At 39.7% G+C, this 19,426-nt stretch overlaps 2 protein-coding genes across 15 annotated transcripts in view; one reads left to right on the plus strand and one right to left on the minus strand.

Moving 5' to 3' along the window:
* Positions 1–3,996, minus strand: part of trioa (trio Rho guanine nucleotide exchange factor a) — a 113,085-nt gene extending 109,089 nt beyond the window's left edge. For 8 of the 11 annotated variants that reach the window (XM_017695247.2, XM_037535288.1, XM_037535293.1 and 5 more), the window contains exon 1: positions 3,737–3,996. In XM_017695247.2, the coding sequence (XP_017550736.2) occupies positions 3,737–3,806 (70 nt within the window). In that variant the 5' untranslated portion in view covers positions 3,807–3,996. The remainder of the gene's footprint in view (positions 1–3,736) is intronic. The other 3 variants (XM_017695257.2, XM_037535290.1, XM_017695238.2) reach the window with 1 other exon arrangement.
* A 4,084-nt stretch (positions 3,997–8,080) lies between these two features.
* Positions 8,081–19,022, plus strand: si:ch211-13c6.2 (uncharacterized protein LOC100000125 homolog). 4 transcript variants are annotated; one of them, XM_017695281.2, is made up of 12 exons: positions 8,081–8,188; positions 8,527–8,632; positions 8,848–8,916; positions 10,774–10,798; positions 13,715–13,801; positions 14,516–14,664; positions 14,842–14,961; positions 15,712–15,760; positions 16,355–17,192; positions 17,302–17,359; positions 17,671–18,457; positions 18,575–19,022. In XM_017695281.2, the coding sequence occupies exons 2-12, from the start codon at positions 8,570–8,572 to the stop codon at positions 18,799–18,801; spliced, it is 2,472 nt and encodes an 823-aa protein (XP_017550770.2). In that variant the 5' UTR covers positions 8,081–8,188; positions 8,527–8,569; the 3' UTR covers positions 18,802–19,022. The 4 variants fall into 4 exon arrangements, with proteins under 4 accessions (XP_017550770.2, XP_017550799.2, XP_017550788.2 ...); XM_017695310.2 differs by having other exon boundaries at positions 8,094–8,179; XM_017695299.2 differs by lacking the exon at positions 8,081–8,188 and adding an exon at positions 8,195–8,375.
* The last annotated feature ends 404 nt before the right edge of the window (positions 19,023–19,426 follow it).

Raw genomic sequence — 19,426 nt, forward strand, 5'->3', positions numbered from 1 at the left:
AAAGAGTGCTAAAATGTATCCAGTACTGCTATAATAAAATAAAGATTACACAGATAAAAACAGATCAAACATACAAGACCTTGACATGGTTCATTTTGAACATAACACTCAAACAAACCAACAAAACTGACAGAAAAATAAAAAAGATCCAACCGCCATGCCTTGTGCACTAACCGAGCAAGCAACAAAGCTTTCACTGGGCTTATAATGTCATCATGTGCAAATTTTCTGCACCAAATATCTGGACTAGTCATTTTAAAACACCCTAAGAACTCGTAATTAATCCTTAATTCCCCATTTGTAAGCTTTACACACTCCAATGTGTAATTAGTCCATTTTTTTTTGCAGTTTGTTATTCATACTCAGATGAAACATCTTAACAGACAACAATCAGCATTCTAGCTTTAAACCCTTTTTTTCCAACATCTGCCACATTATTCAGTGGTCTGTAGGGCACTATTTTGTCCATCAGCCTAGCTTGACATTATTCACATTTTTTTCATGTTTCTGTTCATCAATGTTCACTTACACCGATACCCAGCACACATTGTGCAAATGCTTCATACAACCATAAGGAATCCCTGTGGTGTCAACCAATCATGACTACTTGCCTAGTCACTGACCTATAGGCTAAAAATAAATAGAACCGATGTGGAAATCCCTAGAAGTGAACTCTTACATCAGTCGTTACACAAAATCATAAAGAAAATAATGATTCAATCTTTATTCACAACAAAAATGACTCAGACATGTTTTTTCCCTTTCAACCACAGTAAACTAGCCAAACTGACAAAAGTGGTCTAGATATCCAGGATAACCTTGCTAATTTTAGATGGAGGCTTGTTGTCTTCTTCATCTGATGAGTCATTTATGTTGTTTGAATAATCCATCTCAACACTATGATCATGATTTGGCGATTGTTACTACAGTTATACAGCTGGAAAAAAAAAAAGGTTCTGCATGCTTTTCAAAAGATGCCCCAACCATCAAGATGCATCACCAGAAAGGAATTTTCCTAGTCTTTAAACTCGAAAATCTTGTTTAAGATACTGTGTGGTACCTCTGGCGGATGCAAGATTTTCACACGCCACTTTTCCCCTCAAACACCCACATTAAACTGTATTTTACAAAATAAAGGTCCAAAGGCAGTACAGCAGAGGTCTTCAGAACAAACGTGGATAGTAAGTCTGAAAAGAACCATCTTTACTACACAGACAGAAAAGCGTGTGTCTTGTGATAACATACTGCAATAGAATGCTCTAGAACAATACCAGGCTTCATCGACGACATCACATCTGTATCAGGGCAGAGCATGTGACTATAGGTCTTCGGGGAAAACAGAGTGTATAGGTTTGGTATGCCAAACTTAAAAACAATGACACAGTCAAGGGTTAGTCACAGGTGTCTACATACTCACACTGTGTAATTCATAGTCTTGCAGCTTCGGGGATTCCATACTCCTGTGCTGTTCTCCACCCACACAGCTTTAAATTTTACATTTAGAAATTCTCTCAATTTTACTGGAATCCAAGCCACATCACCACATCACAAAACCTCATGCTGCTCTCAACTCTTGAATTTGGCAAGTAAGCAAGGACTTTAACCCTTTCAAAGCAAGAGCTTTGCAAGAAAGGACCAGAGCCAAGCCAATACCACAGTTTATACACCAGTCCACAAGAGCCATGCAGGTACATAGGAGGCCAACAAGGATTACTTGTAGCAGCTAGTGAGCTAATTCAAGCACTGTCATTAAAAAAAAAAGACTGTTAAGACCAAATTCAGACTGTATGCTTATATTTAAGCTTGACAATGCCTGAACCTCTGAGGCCATATAAGGCATTATCTGGCCCTTGAGTACAAAGACGTGAGCTAAATCTCACTGAGTGAAGCAACATATGAACCTTATAGAGGTCATAAAACATCATACCAAAAACTGGCTTGTGGTTTACATAATCTGTCTGAAAAGCTACTGCAGCTGTATGGGCTGACATAGACCAGAGCTTGGTGTTCAACAGCACTGGATGAGTTAGATCAAGCTTGTCCTACTTCCATTTATGTGAAATTGCATTTGCTTGTCTTTTTCAACAGTGATAATAATACCAGACTTTAAAAGCCATTATATTTCAATTCCAATTCAAACACTTAAAAGAACCGAAACATCTCAAGGCTTCCGGTGTGGAAGCAGTTGAGGCTACAGTACTTCCTCATGTGGTTACACTTTGTGCCATAGTGCAAAATCTGTGTTTGAGAGAGGTTTTTGGTTTCCTCAGTGGAGCGCTGAGACTAGATTGTGGACAATATTTTACAGTCAACAACATGACTGCGTAGCTTCACAGAGTATCTCACTCCTTCTCCAGTGGCAAAGGATAGAAATACACCTTTAAACCTACATCAAATCTGAAGAACACCAATGACCAAGAACGTTTCACTAAACCAGAACCTCCTTTGCAAATAATAAACAGTGGCAATTTAATGCATCATGCGCCATTACTAACTATCAATAAATAAGATCTCCTAACCAAAACTACATGGGCTTTAACACACCTAACTCAGACGATGTCTATAGGTACTTTCTGTGTATAACGAAATAGATTCAAGCGAATGGGACCGATTTTGACAAATGTGGGTCAAATAATGTGTGGCTTGCCAAGCCGTTTAAAGTACCGAGAAAGCGCATCTCTCGGCTATTAACAAATGCCGTGCAATTGTCAGATGACAGATCGTCAAACAATTCTCTATTAGTATTCAAAAAGAGTGATCTGGACCTCAAGCTAGATAGCTAAGAATTAGCAGCTCGCTAGCGAACGATTCCTCGGGAGAATGCCACGCCAGGTCATTGTTTACACTGCTAGCTTAGCTGCACAGATGCTTAATCTTGTCTGCTGGCTGTCTTGTACACCCTAAAAACGATTTAGCCAACTGCATGAATTTTATCCAGCCTAAAGAACTAAACAGATTCGTCTATAAACAGCCTGGCCTCTTAGTGCCCAAATGATGTTTAACGACTGTGATAAAGTAAAACGGATCATGACTGTTTCCCTTGCAGGCTAGTTGGGTTAGTAGGACAGCTAGAGTGCCCTGATGGCCAACACCACCACTTCGGCTGATATTACTAGTCGTTGTAAATAGCAAGCGTGAAAACGTACAAACACAAACTGACCTGATTAACGTAACCTAAAGGGTCGTCCACATACACACCCGACTAGAAGGCTAATGGTACAAGTGCTAACCGTTAGCTGCTGGTCAAGAAGTTGCCCAGCTGGTCACTGCTGGCTGAGGTATCCAAGCTAACTAGTTAGCCAGCTAACTTGCATGTATTTCTCGGGGTAACATAGACTAGTTGCTCTAAAACACAGCCTGCAGATCAACAATCGACCAGCATCATTTGAAAGCAAATAAAGGCAAAGCTAGAGATACAGCACCATAACAGTCTCATGGACACGCCAAGCTAGCAGGATAATCAAACAGAACATATCTCACGTTAAACAGCTAGCTAGCATGTTTTGACTCACAGACCCCCACAGACCCCCACAGAGCGCTGATATGAGAACACATTTCTATAAAAATGAAGTAGTGAACTTGTTTATGTCCGTTTGATGATAGGACTTTTCCAACTATAGATCAGTGCGAATCATTCGGGTGCAGAACTGCCCTGTCTTAATACCACGGCTCCCCAACTAGCCACCTAGCCAGCGATTTCAATCACGGTCTACCCGCACGAGTTCCTGGGCTTTACCAGATTTGAAGAACGCCGCTATGTCGGCCGCGTCCTTAGCCGTCTCCTCGGCTCCTTCCCCCGAGCTCATGTCTGTGGAAGCCGCGAAGCAAATATCCAAATGTAAAAGTTTGGCTGTTCCAGCTCAGACGGTGTATGGAATATGTCCGCCCCTTTTGCTTCAAGAAGGATGTGACACGGACGGAAAAGACCGCTGTTCTGCTAGGCTAGGGACCACGAGCGATCCTCCATCTTGGATAATACAAATTAATAGCGCCGGCCGGCGGCCCTTCCGACTGTAGGCTAATCGAAAAGGAAAGTCAGGGAAGACAGCAGGGGGCGTGAGCAGATTTCAAAAGCCCCCTTTCCACTCCCTCCGAGCCCCTCAGCGGTCTCCACAGGTAAAGTCAGGGGTAGAAATTATAGTTGATTATGCAAGATTGTAACATTTAATTCATACCAGCAATGTTTCTCCCACAGAAATGAATTGGGGAAGGCTGTACGTTTCTTCTGTGGGCATTAAATTATTTCAGACTAACATGTCATCTCTACCAGCAAACGTCGCAACTGAATTCTTGCATGTTCAATTTAATTTCTTTTCTAGGATGAATGACAGTCCATATGGAATTTCTGATGTCAAGAAACTGTAGACTAAAAGCTAACAGAGCTTTCCAAAGGTAACACATCTATAATCCACCAGCCACCACTTACTGCTGGTTTAGGTTTGGAATTAGGGTCAAGATTATGTGAAGGCTGTAGCGTGATCTTTAATTCAGTATCTACGAGTAGAGATAGGAGTCTAAGACTTCATAAAGTGGACTGAGTAAGAATGCTATGTAGGCACTTTTATTTTTACTGTTTTGGAGAAGATCTACATTTTAAGGATAAAGTAAAGCTCACGATGAATTTTAAACTGATCAGTGGTCTGATGAAGATGAAGCTTTCATGAAGAAATGTTACAGTATAAGCAGAGTACTGGATGTATAAGGAGACACTGTTGAAATGGACTTTACTGTAGTTTAGGAAATTGATTTATTAACAGTCCTCTTTTTTGTAAGAACTACATCAGTACTTGTCAATCTTTCTTTGTTCTATGTAGTTTATTTTTATGTACCTAGACCTGGCAGCAGGGTGGCATGGTGGGTAGCACTGTTGCCTCACAGCAACTAGGGCCTGGGTTCAATTCCCTGGCCTAGTGACCAGGATCCTTTCTGTGTGGAGTTTACATATGTCCGCGTGGGTTTCCTTAGAAGATGTGTGTGTGTACTTAGGCTTATGACTTGTAAATGCTAAACGTAGCATATTAGTACAAACTATTTGCTTACTGATTAAAGCCTGAAAAACTACTTAAGATTTCAAGTTATCTGAATGCCAACCATTCCCTGCTAAGGGTGATTCTGAATTATGAATTAATTCATTTTATTCTTTTAGTTTCAAAATATAAAATACTTCCTACATCTAATGAATCAGGTTTGTAAAATTAAGAAACATGTTGTTCAAAACATTTTGCTTTTTAATACAAACCCTGTATTTTCTACTATTTTATCCAATCCTTCTTTTCCATGGAAGAGCCTTGACCACTGTCTTTAATCTATCTTTAATCATGAGTAATACATAACATTTTCAAATACTCTGAGGACTAGAAGCATAGATGTGACTGAGAGTAATGATGGTGTTTGAGCTGTAGAATTAGATCTGATAATAACAATATCAGTGTCCTGTTCCCATTATAAAATTTGCTTTCTGTAAATTCCATTATAGGTTTTTTTTGTAAGAATTAAACTGACCCCTGGTGGTTAACTATGCCACACATTTTCCTGCTACAATTGCTCGCTTCTACAAGAGGTACCCATCTTAATTGTCATTCTGTTGCCTTGCTTTATGAAAGAGGTAGATGACTTTCAGCTCTCATTAATTCCACAATAGTATTTGCATTCAATGCATATGCAACTCAAAAGCAAAGAGAACCTGTTTAGTTGCTCATACCATGTGCGAAAGAAGACAACAGGTAGAATCACACTGCATCATTTTACCTTCATCTTAATTTTCTCAACCTGCTTGATCAAGCTAGGGTCACGGTTGCTGTAGAGAAAACAGAGAAGCCCACATAACCCTGTCCCCTGCAACTTCCTCCAGTTACTTCTGTGGCACTCTGAGCCACTTCCAGGCCAATCTGGAGATATAATCCCTCTATCAGGCCCTGGGACGACATCGGGGTCTCGTCAGTCAAAGTCTATGCCACATTGCAGAGGCACGTCAGCCACGAAAGCTCCACAACATCCAGAGCTTTAATCTTTTATGGGCAAATCTCATTCAGCCCTGGTACTTTGCCAACAACTAGCTTGCCAACTACTTCAGTGACCTCCACAATGGAAATGCAGTCTGACACCCCAGAAGCCTCTAACCCTGACTCCCGTGAGAGAGACATGTCTTTTGGGTTCAGGAGTTCTTCAAAGTGCTTCTTCCACCAACCAACAATATCCTCATTCGAAGACAGTTTCTCTGCTTTTGCTTGGTACAGCTTGAGTGAAGCCACACCAACTGCTCCTGAGTTGCTGAGTGCTCCATGGTTGTCCAGAACCTCTTTGAAGCCGCCCAAAACTCTTTTTCCAAAGGCTTCTCCAAACTCGTCCCATGTTCCAGATGCTGCTGTTGCCTTTTTTTTGCCTGTCAGAATCCCTCTGCTGAGTTGGTCCATCAGTACCTATCCGCTGAGGGCCAATTAGTCCCTAAAGGCCTCCTTTTTCAGCTTGACTGCCTTCCTCACCACCAGCGTCAACCAATTGGTTCTTGGGTTGCCACCTTGACAAGCACCAGCAAGCCTCTGGCCACAGCCTTGCCTGGTGGCTTGCACAATGGAGGTTTTGAATAGGGTCTATTCAGACTCCATGTCTCCTACCTCCCCCAGCGCATGAGAAAAGCTCTCATGGAGGTGGTTACTGTTTGCTTGGTTCTGCCAGGTCTTACCACCGGTCTTCCATGCCATGTGATCCAACTCACCAACAGATGGTAATTGGTTCACAGCTTAAGACTTCTCTTTACCCAAGTGTCCAGAACCTATGGTTCCAATAGATGAAAGATAAAACAACAAAGCTGATCATTGACCTTTGACACAAGGAGGTCTTGTACCAAGTAGGAACACTTATTAACATCCTTGTTTTCAAATTTGGTGTTCATTATAGACAATCCATGACTAGCACAGAAGTCCAATTACAAATTTAGATTGGGTTGCCCGGCCACCAGGCGTTTGCCAAGGAATACTACCCCTGGGCCTGGCTCGAGGAGTAGGTCCCACTAACCATATCCCAGGCAGGATACATGACATATTGTGTCTGTTGTTCATTTTGGATTGTGTTAGTCGGGGTCTTCACTCCACAACTGTTTGCCCTGATAGACCCTACCAGGAGCATACTGCTCCAGACGACTTAGCTCCAAAGATCTTCCAGGAAGATACTGCATCATGTCACTACCACTACCATTTGTTTTGCTGGAATAGTCATTCCCTGGTGGGAATCAGGGATCTCAATGTCTATAACATCATTATAAAACAATGTCTCAGACAGCAGGAAGTGTATCCATAACCATTTCATGTGAGGGAGCTCTTACAGGCAGACATCTGGTTCCTATCCCCACTAATGTGAATTATTCTGACTCTATTTCTGAAGAATGGAGTGTTTTGTTTATTTTTGTTTTTTTATTATTTTTTTTACATCAAACCACCCATCTTAACTATATGATAGTATTAGATCTAGAAATACAGTGGAATTCCCATGTAATTACTCAGAATTTAAACAAAAAGCTGTTTTGTTACTGTGCATTTAAGACCAATATAGGTAAATGACTTCCTTTCTGATTAACTGCCCTGCACTGCACCTCCTTCAAAAAGAACTCAGGGCTGAAATGTATGATTGTGACTGAACCCCAATAAACATCAGTTGAAATAAAGTTTAGCCACTCGTTTTGGATGTCTGCCTTCTTTTTTGCTTACTAACAGCAAGCCCTAGCATAACATTAAGTTGTTTTCTGCACATCATGCACACTGATACTGACTGTCTGCAGTAACAACACTCCTTATCACTTCAATGGAATGGGCAGGGCTACACTGCTATAGGCCGTGCGTATGGACAGTATGGACTAGTGAATTAATTGTGCATTTTGTAAAAATAAAATAAAAATTACGAGACATTCTGGAACTTTGATATCTATATAGCATTGTCTGGAAAATGAGAATGTTGTTCATATTCAGCATTTTGTGTTGAAACAGATAAGTGGTTAGTGTAACACAACGAGTTATTTGTTAATATGGTTTAGTTTTGGTTGGTACGTTGTGTAAATCCTTCTCAGTGTTCCAGTTCTAGCCCTGCCAGCCGGTGAACGCTTGGTGGCGGTATCTGCCATCGGCCACGGAGGTTCATTAGCAGGAGAAGAAACCAAAGGCAAAGGAAGGAAGAAGAGCTTAAACGCGTTAGCAAAGTAATACTTCTTAGTGAAAAACTGAGCTCATTTGTCGTTTTATTGGCAGTGTAGCCATATGCAGACTCGAGTCAGTTTACAACCACACTGCCTGACGGTCCGCGGAGATTTCGCTAGATGGGCTATTTCTCTGAGAAGCTAGCTAGCGTTAAGTGGCTAGCTAGCTAAGCTCGCTAGCGACAGATGGGTCAGTTAGCATGTTGGCTAACTAACGGCGCCTAGTAATGCCAGATCAAAACTAATTCATTGTGTAACCACATCTTCCTTTTTTCTGTGTCCAGATGTAAGCGTAGCCTGGCGAGCTGTAGCTATCGTTAACCGTTTCGCTCTGTATTTAGGTCTCTCCTAGCAACTTGCTAATAATTCATTAGCAGCTTGGCGATGGCTGACTTACTGCTGACTGTTTACGACGACGACCAGTCAAACGTCTTCTTCGACTGCACGGTAAATAGGGTTAAATATTGAATATGAAATATTCAGCTTAAGCCTTGGTTGGTAGATCATCTTAACTTTTCGTGCCTGGAACTAGCAGCTAAATGCTTTGCTCGATTCAGTGTGAGCTGTATGGTTCAGACAGGGTGGAGAACTGAAAGTGAGGTGACTGCTGTGTGGACTGCTTCGATCATGTCCTTTTTCCTTATTACCATTTTACTTTTCAGATTTGTAACAGAAGACTGAACGGTGAAACTCAGTATAAGGTCCATCTAACCACTTTACAGCATTTGAAAGTAAGTAAATTTGTGGATTTCTACACTTCCAGAGTAACCAGTGTAGTAGAATAAGCTGAACGCTTTGTTAATGAGGAATTTATATATATATATATATATATATATATATATATATATATATATATATATATATATATATATGTGTGTGTGTGTGTGTGTGTGTGTGTGTGTGTGTGTGTGTGTGTGTATGTATGTATGTATATATGTGTATATATATATATATATATATATATATATATATATATATATGTATATATATATATATATATATATATATATATATATATATGTATATTATAGAACGAATGAATTCATTATTAATTTATTCATTGTTGAGTACTAGGTTGTTTCTCAATTATTGTGATGTGATGCATTTTAACCAAAGCTTTATATGAAGTCTGATCCTCATCTCCCTGTCCACTTGGATTGTCCAGATTTTTAGAGGCCTAATATTTGGCATCATCCGGAAAAGTCTTCTATCCGTCACGAGTACAGGTTCATCGTAAAATGTTTTTGAGAGAGGTACTGAATTGTACTTCTCCGATCTGTTCACAGTATTTGAAACCTCCAGGCCTGCCTCTTCAACAGTGTTCCAGTGGACTGCAGTGTTATGTGTGCCACTGGAGGCTTCACTCATACTTCTCATATGAAATAAAAGGCTAATTTGCCATTGCCTTCTCTGCTGGAAGATTGCACATAAGTCTATTTTGGATATTATCCGAGCTGTATGCTTTAGTTCCTCTTGCTTCTTCTTTGTAGTCTGAGGAGTTGCCTCACACTGTGCTAAATTAAATCAACTTTAAAGTTAGCTTTGTCATTCCTTCTCACCACTGATGTGTTGAATGAGGACTGGAGTATAGTTTCTTCCATGCACTACAAATTAAATACCGTTTGACCTGATAAACAGAGTTTTGACCATGTTGCCTTTTTTCCTCATGGATCCACATGAATCCCTTTTATGGAGTCTGGGGACCTTACATTGAAACATTGACTTTGGATAAACCCGGTGGATAAGCTTTATCTCCAGACTCCGTTCTTCCAAGAAAATGTAATCCTGCTCTCTGTGTTTCATTACATAAAAACTATTTATGTTTGAAGCACATATTTGGAGCCAAACACGTTAATGTTGTTTGTCCAACGAGGATCTCTGTTAAAGATGTCACTGCTGTGTGATGTCACTGTTCTGTGATATAAATGTGATCCAACATAGCTCACATTTACCAAATTCATTGCTTTTTTCGTTCATTGGTGTGTGTAGGTGACCTTCATTACATATTCCAAACTGTCTGTTTGGTTTGTGTAAGGGGTTTGGTTTCTGACAGCTGGAGGTATGCTTGGACACAAGGAATGACCTTTGTTTCTGAAACTTTCGTTCTGGTCTCAACTCAGAGATTACACATACTTGCGTCGCTCTCCAAGTTCTTTTTCTTGCACCACACCGTCACTTTCTCACTTGTCTGTATATATCTGGAACAAGGAATCATGGCTCTGGCTTTATGATTGCATTTGAAGTTATGCCTGAACTTCTCATCATCTTCGCTCACTTCGCTTTCTGTGTCCTCTCGACTCAAGTGGAGTTTCAAAGGGTTTTTTGTTTCCTTATAAAAATGCAAGATGGATCCTAAACATCGATTTCTTTATGGATTCTGTTTTGACAAATATCTGTTTTTGTTTTAAATGGCAAAAAAGTTTTGTCCTTTCCATTCTCTTGAGTAAAAAGGACATTAATGTAAGTGTTGGGTATAACCTCTTTATTTTTGTGTTTGAAAGAGACTGATGGCAGGTCTGATATGATTTGTTACCAGTTTACTCACCTGTATCTGTTTTTCTGCACTTTTTGGCCATAACTCTACAAAGAAGGAAGAGGCCGAGGCTGCTAAGGGTAAGTAATTCTGAACACTACGTTAAAACAGCTTTAATCATCTTTCGACTACTGGTTGTATTGTGCCAAAAACAAAAAAACATTCCTGAATGTTTATAGATAAAGCTGCAGCAAGTTTTATATAATCAATCAATTGATTGATTAGTATTTGATAAATTGGCCAGTCCAACCATTGTTTCTTCTTACTTTGCCCGTTTCCCATTATAGCACTGCCGTCATTCAGTGGACATTCTATGAGACAGGCGGTTTCTTTATTCATGGTATAGTGAACCGGTAGAAGCCGTATTGTCTCCAACCTTTTCTGTAGTCTACTATGATCACGTATTATATCAACACTGCAGTAAACTTTCATTTAAGTAAACAGCGTTTCAGCTTTTCTCTACAGTTGATGTTAAGCTTCTGTAAAATAAGAAGCACTGGGAGTCCAATATGTTCCCTCTGGGACACCTTTTTCTTATCAAGTATTTTAGAGGTGCTGCTCACATGGCGTCATGTGCATCCAAAGAGCAACAAAGGTTCTTTGTTCAGTATATTCACACCAACAGATATCCTTGACTGGTTAGTCTCACTGTATCAAAAAGGAGAAAGAAATGAAGCCATCCTTCACACGCAGAGAGAACATAACTAGTTGTGCTCTTGTGCACTCCTGGCCCCCATATTTCTTTGACATCACTGGAATTCAAGCATGGTGAGTTAGCCAGTTTAATGTACTTAGGAGTTTTCAGCCCTGGAACATAATATAAACAGTGGACTCTTGAACACATGCTGGACACTTTGTTCGCTGTCCTACCTACAAAATAAAAGAAGTATATGCATATTAGTATAGTATATGCCTTAAGTTCTTCATAAAGCTTAAACGAGCCAATTTGAAACATATATTCAGAGTTGGACTTGGAGTCTTGGAGCTGGCCTTGATGCTGTACTTGAAATAACATCAGCTTTGATTGCCTTTCAGTTAATTATTTGCTGCTCCATCTGATTTCTCTGAGGTTTTCAGAATTTTGAGGGGGCAGTTCATTCAGGAATGTGACTCTTCCATTCAGCTGAAAGTTTCCTTTCTGCTTTAAAAATTAAGGTTGTGCCATCAAGATGCCGTCAAAAAATAAGTGGATTTTTGTCACTCGCTGAAGAAATCCCATACATGTGGGGCTTGTTAGAGAGTCTGCTATCAACATCTACCTGACAAAGTTACATGCTTGGTCTAACCATGAACTTGCAGCCTGGACGCACCAAGCAGATGTCGAAGAACTAGTACCAATCAAGGACGACTGATCGTCTTCTTTGTCACAGCTGACTGCCAACATAAAAAATGGAAGAGTCTGTATTGTGGAAAGAAAAACAGACTAACTTACCTTGACCCTTGCTGTGTATACTTCCATTTATCCACTTCCATTTATCTACTTGTTTACTTTTGCTTACTTGTGAACATAGACGGCAAGAGACCTTGAAGGCTTCAGGCATATGTTTGGGACAGAGTCGTGCAACATGCAGGCTCTGCACACGCGCAATTATCAGGCACCTGAATGACACGTTGATGACGTGTATATAAACAAAAAACAAAAAAAACACATTTTGACGCATATCTGAATATCTTCTACTCTGTGTTGGTTAGACAGCTGTAACCTGACCCCTCCTTTCTGACTGCTCTTCTTCTGTATCTCAAGGATATTTGGGTAAGAGGAAACTGTTAATTCACAATGATACGGTCCTCAGCAAAAGGTACAAAACGAGTGCCTTTGAACACCACTTTGAACAGCAAAACAAGAAATGGGACAGCTTACAGCCGTGTGCAAATGAGGACTACATGACTGTAAGTGCACTATTTGGGGTAGGACTCTGGTCTAGAGTCCTGCCCAAAATGAGGACTACAGAACTGTAACTGCCCTTTTTGGGGCCTGGCTTTTGTCTAGAATCCTGCCCCAGATGAGGACTACGAGACTGTAAGTGCGTTTTTTCGGCCATCCTTAAAGTGTTCTCACAAAGTTGGGAGCATGAAATTGTCTAAAATCTCTTGGTCTGCTGAAGCATTAAGAGTTCCTTTCACTGGAACTAAGGGGCCGAGTCCAACTCCAGAGAACACGTCTCCACTGCTCTAGAGTCCAGTGGCAGCGCTTTATACCACTGCATTTGACACTTTGCATTGCACTTGATGATGTAAGGCTCAGTCATGGAAACCCATTCCATGAAGCTCTCCACACTGTTCTTGAGCTAATCAGAAGTCCACATGAAGTTTGGAGGTCTGTAACGATTGACTTTGCAGAAAGTTGGAGACCTCTGAGCACTATGCGCTTCAGTATCCACTGACCCCGCTCTGTCATTTTACGTGGCCTACCACTTCAGGGCTGAGTTGCTGTCGTTCCCAATCACTTCCACTTTGTTATAATACCACTGACAGTTGACTGGAATATTTAGTAGTGAGGAAATTTCACAACAGATGGCATCCTATCACAGTACCATGCTGGAATTCACTGAGCTCCTGAGAGCGACCCATTCTTTCACTAATGTTTGTAGAAGCAGTCTGCGTGCCTAGGTCTTGGTTTTGTACACCTGTGGCCATGGAAGTGATTGGAACACCTGAATTCAATGATTTGGATGGGTGCCTGAATACTTTTGGAAAAGTACATCATGCACATAAACATGACTGCTTTCTCATGCACGCTGTTTTCTTGCGGACATCATAGTGTTGTTCTTATTACTGGGGAACCGTTGGAACATTGCAAATCATGTGCACATGTGATATGTTTTAGTTTCATGTGCTACCTAAATGCTTGAATATTAAAGTTGTAACTGTTAGAGAATAGATGTGTTTGCTAGGATTGATGATGGAAAATTAAAATGTAAAATTTGTTCATTCCACTATAGATGTGTAAATATTTTACTACAGAGTGAAGCTGACTGTTTTGTCAAATTCAATAGGCCTCATCCCTATGCCACTCCCACTGCCGGAATGGACAGATATCAAACAATACTTGAAATACCTCAACCTTGATGAGCCCATTATAGGTAAGGCAGCTCTATAAAATGTAGTGATACTTTGTGTGTTTTTATTTATTTTTTATTTATGTAAACGTGACAAAAATTTGAATATTAAAAATATAGTCTCCTTAAAAAATCTGTCACAAGCATAATTTCTTATACTTTGTTAAGCATCCAAATGCCCTAATTACAGCACTAGGTCTGCCAGATAAGGATGACATCAGTCTCTTGAGACACAAAAAAAAGATGGTTCTTTAAGGATTGTTTAGCAAAAAAAATGGTTATAGAACCTTGAATCTTTTTGAAAAGGTGTTCTATGAAGCAAGCAAAAGTGTTTGTTTATTGTTTCAAGCTTGACATCATAACAATATAAGAACCCTTTTGGGTGCTATATAGAATTATTTTCTACACAGAACCATATAAGGAGGGCAAAGGGTAGGGTGCCTATATGTAACTGGTTCAACAAACATGATGGATCATTGGGATCTGCACTCAGTTTGTGGAAGAGTGGGCTAGAATGGAATGGAAAGAAACTACCTCAAGAGACTGGTATAATCCTTACTCAACAAGGATGATGTTAAGGCAGGGGACACGTAACCAAGTATTAAGGGGAAAAAAATATGCATACAACTAATTTCTTTGTCCAGTGAGCTTAATTTCAGTAGCAGACTCTATAGTAGCGAGTGTTCTGTGAAGGGCTTTTTCTTTTCTGTTCCTACCATATTTTTTTTTCATTTTCAGGACTTGGTGCTTTGGTACAAGAGGAAGATGCTGTCACAGATGATGGCAAAGTCCAGTTGAGGTACAGGTGTAAAATGTGTGCAGTAGTGATGGACATGTGTACGATGGTATGCCACATTGTCAGCCGCAAGCACCGTCAGAAGTACCTGGTGAGATTTAAGTACTTTCTTTCTGCAGTTTTTGATTGTGAAATAGTAAGATGCATTGCAAAAGAAATGATCGCAAAATTAAAAAAAATTCTTGGCATACAGCTGCATTTTTATTTTGGAAGTATATATTTCAATTTGATTACTCAAAGTAACAGGTCTCATAACAACTATGCACAGCAATTGAAGAGGCCAGACTTGGTGACGTGGCAGAAAAACAGTTCACAGAAGCAACCAGGTCTTGTTGCGAAGGCTAAGGCTGCGCTTGTGGAAAAGCAAGAAGGATGGGGATGTCCAGTGGTATGTCCGTTTTTTTTTTTTTTTTTTCTGCCTGTTCATTTTTGTGTGATTTAAAGCGAAGGATGAACGTGTCAGTAATCAGTCAGACAGTAATACTACTCTTTGATCAAGTCATTACACTTGAGTAGCGATGTAGATGACTGACTGCAAAAATAGTATCAAATTTAACGTTATTGTGCGAATATTTTACATTAAGTGTGTTTTGTTGTGCCAGACCTGCAGCAAACTATTAGACATTTTCTGTAAATATTAATGCAGTTACTTATGTTTGATTAACTTAAAAAGATAAATAAATTAAAGATAAAATAAATTATTGACTCATCAGGCCATGTCCGCTGATGACATTTCCAATGCGTATTAAATTCTCTGAATGTTGTGCGCTCAACAACCATGGGCTCATCTAAGCAGCTGCCTGAAGATTGGAAAATGAAGCTAATCAACGCCTACAAAGCAAGGGAAGGCTATAAAAAGATATCAGAGTGGTTCCAGGTCTTGATATTCATTGTCCAAAAGGCAGTTAAGGGGAACTGTGGAAGTAAATGCAAAATCTGGAAGACTAGGAAAAATGTATATATTAATATTTTATTTTATATAAAACCTTATCTTTTATAAATTAAGCTTCTGGTTTTGCATGCAGTCAAGTGTAATCCGAATGTGATGGGATCTGAACGTGGAAAGCAGATGTTCATGCAAGGTGTAAACATCCTCTATACAAAGTGTGCCTGAAAGTGTTCTGTTTTTCCATTTAAGGCACTCAGCCGGCCAAACGAGGGCCAACGGCAAAAAAAGGATTATCAAGGTGAGGAGTGTATTCTAAAACTGGCAGTATGTTTCAAATGACAAAAGAACTAAGCAAAAGCTCTTGTAGTTCTAGTAAGTAAACTTGAAAAGAACTCCTAGTGATGAGTTTTGTTTTTTGAAGTATGCTGCCAGTGTTTTTGTTTGAGGTATGCTGCTGGTGTAAGCCATTCTCTGCTGTAATTAAAATGTTTTTATCCAGCCATATACTCTGTTTGGAAGTCTTGTTCTTTGGTGACAACTCACACTGGGCATTTGAATTGCCCATTGTGTATAGCCAAACCCTATGATTTATATGCTCACTCTGCACAAAAACTGATGTGATCTAAGGAAAGTGGTCTGAGTGAAATGTTGCTACTTGAGTACTCTCAGTGTATGTGAACACAACCCCTACAAACTGCTTTGTCTGTAGATTTTTCAGAAAAAAATCCAAAGAAACACTGCTACAGCAGCCATACTAACTTGTGCCACATTAAGCATTGACACTAAAACCAGGTACCATGGTCAGTTTGTTTTTTCCCCACCTGGTGTAGGAGCAGTGGCTGTCATTGTGTGTGTGCGTGTGCGTGTGTGACACATTTTTATTCCACTACAGGCCATGGAAGAGAAGAAGACACTCATTCTTATACTCATGAAAGGTCCTACTCTGGGCGAGACGGAAGTGGGCCATTTCCCTTGGCTGAAGATGGTTACAAACGATCGTATTTGAAGGATGATGCTCTTGGAAAGCCATCTCGTTATCATGAGGTTGACCTGTATGAAATATCATCTAAAGATAATGCAGCTCATGGGCGCTCCTACCCAGAGAATGACAGATGTGAAATGACAAACTACCAAGGTGGCAGACAAAGATATTATGAAGATGACAACTGCTCTGAAGGAGCTTATTTAAAAGGAGACATTAGTGTAAGGTCTTTTCTGGAAGAAGATAGTAGTGGAAGACACCAAATTGACAGAACCATTCCAGCAAGGTCTTATAGTGGTAAGCGTCAAGATGAATGCTACCCAGAGATAAATCTCAGAAGAGGGTGGAACTCCAATTCAGATATGCAAGACATGCATCATGGTGGTCTTCCAGGAAGCAAATTTGCTGACACAGAGATGAGTGGTTCGTCTCGATACCTAGAAGATACAGACTACCGGCAGGACAGGCAAATTCAAGATCGGATGTACACTTCATGTGAGGGAAGAGGACGTAGCATAGATGAACTGCAAAGACCAAGAAGAAGCTTCCAGTATGCAGAGGAGGAAAGGAAACATGTTCCAAATGTAGAAAATACAGCAAGGGCTGGGTCCTTTGAGGTGCAAGACTACACCCAAAGACACAGAGATGATTTGGAAGACTACACTCAGGAAGATCGCCCTGCTAAAAGGAAAAGGAAGAGTAGGTTCTCTGATGCTACACCATTAGAGATAGCACTTGCACAGAAGAGGTAAGTTATTTCTCCAGGATACAATTAAGTGAGACTATATGGCTTATATAAATAGTAATAATAATAGTAATAACATAAATATAATGATTGTTGTGTTGTTTGTTTTTAGATTTTTTGAAACCATGGCTCTGAAAAACCCAGGAAGAGCGGTTCCCACAAAATCTCAAGTGAGACCTTTGAATATTTAAATGGTATTAATAAAATACAAATACAGATTAAATGAATAGTTCCATTTAGGACATCATGTGACAATAGCAGTCTAAATATGGAAAATGTTTTGGATGTTCTCATTAGTGCACACAGTTGTGCAAATGGGAATATTATGTGTGTGTATGTGTGTGTATGTATGTATGTATGTATGTGTGTATATATATATATATATATATATATATATATATATATATATATATATATATATATATATATATATATATATATATAATTTATATACATAATGTTTTCTTTTTTTTCCCTCTAGGATTTTCATAGGTGGGTGGATCAGCGTGGGGACATGCAGGAGGAAAGATGTCTAGATGACCATGGATTTCAGGAAACCACTACATATGAGCATGGCCATAGAGTTTTTCAAGAAGCAAGAACTTTCACAAATGATTCCACAAGTCTGCAAGAGAGCCGACGGTTTGAGGACAATTCCAGAAATGTAAAAAATGAAAGATATTTTGAAGACCGCAGACACATTCAGGACATGAAGGGATATGAAAAAGCCTCTTACCAGGAGTCTTCAAAATATAAAGATCTCCCAAGAGATTTTCAAGAATCAAGACAATGTGAATATGATCGTACCAATTTCCAGCAGTCAAGAGGGTTTGAGAACTCCAGAGATTATCAACATGGAAGATGTTTTGTAGATGGTCCTGCCAGTTTCCAACAGGCAAAAGAATTTAAGGACAAGCCTAAAGGTTTTCAACGTGGAGGACATTTTGAAGATTATCCTTCAGGTTTCCAGCAGGCCAGACGTTTTGATGACAACCCCAGAGTAGGGCATGTTGATGAACCCAGAAGCTTTCAAAACATTAGACAGAGCAGGGGTACTGACAAACCTATAGGTTATGAAAACTATGAAGGACGAAGAGCAGGAGCAGATGGAAGGTATAGTGAAGGTGACTTCAGACACTCTCAAGCCAGCCTTGACAGTCAGCGTGAATTTGAATGGGACCCTAAAAGAAGGGGATCAGCTGAACGATCTGAAGATCTCAAGAATTACTATCCACGTTATGACAATGATGATAGAAGAGATACAAGAGGTAAGTTGATGAGAAACTCTGTCTTCAAGATGTCTATTGGGACTTTATTGTTCATAGGTGTCCCAAAAAGCAGATCAAGTTACTGCAAGTCACATTAATGCATTATTTTCATTTCAGTCTTTTCAGAGAGCCTTTGGAAGTCCAGGCCTCAAAGAAAAGAAGAAAAGGTGTATGGTGTGAGACAAGCACAAAGGCCACGTTATCAGCGCGACGGTGCTTCTGGTGCGGAACCTTATGATCCGTTTCATCCGTCATCTTCTCCGCCTCAGGAACTGGCACCCCCCTCCAGTCTTGAAAAGCTTGCTGTCACTCTCCTAGAGCTTATGGCACGTAAATCTAATTAAAAAGTTTCCTAAATTATGTATAGATACATGTGCAGTTGCTATTCTTCTTAAAAGGAATTGAATGATAGTGTCAACAAAAATACATGTATTTTTTAATTGTGCTTAATTTATTAATTTCTAGAGCACTGCTTATGTCAACTACTCTTTATCTTTAAAGTCACCCATGACTGGGGTGTATTCATTGCTTGTTTTAGTAAAAATACAGGATTGCTGACACTTGACAATGAATGTGTGAACTGTTATTCTTACTTCACACTCAGAACATTCATAATTTATATCTACCTTGACTTTATCCAAGTATGTTTCAGTATGCGCAGCAAAAACTGTAAATTCTCAAATGAATTGGTAGGAAAAGTATACTGACACACATACATCATGACAGTCCACCAGTAGGTTGTCAAAGGAAGTAAGAACACTCACAAATATGTTAAGACAAATAATAATAAAGGCTTAAACAACTTGTAAGGAAGAGGCCCCAAAGTTTTGGTATTGATCAGTTTAAGCTAAATGTAAGAGTAACTCATTTTCACAACGCAGGTATTGCTGCCTTGCCATACACCACATACCACAAGCGAAGTCTATGGTTCTGCAGTTGTGTTCTCTTATAAATAAATATAACCCACGA

The sequence above is a fragment of the Pygocentrus nattereri genome, chromosome 27, assembly GCF_015220715.1.
Source record: "Pygocentrus nattereri isolate fPygNat1 chromosome 27, fPygNat1.pri, whole genome shotgun sequence".
NCBI classification, from domain to species: Eukaryota; Metazoa; Chordata; class Actinopteri; order Characiformes; family Serrasalmidae; genus Pygocentrus; species Pygocentrus nattereri.

Excerpts from the sequence above, each read along its gene's own strand:
- si:ch211-13c6.2 (XM_017695281.2), top strand. The coding sequence starts at position 8,570 with ATGGCTGACTTACTGCTGACTGTTTACGACGACGACCAGTCAAACGTC. Across the intron at positions 14,665-14,841 it reads AGCACCGTCAGAAGTACCTG|CAATTGAAGAGGCCAGACTT; the intron begins GTGAGATTTAAG and ends AACTATGCACAG. Across the intron at positions 17,193-17,301 it reads ATAGCACTTGCACAGAAGAG|ATTTTTTGAAACCATGGCTC; the intron begins GTAAGTTATTTC and ends GTTTGTTTTTAG.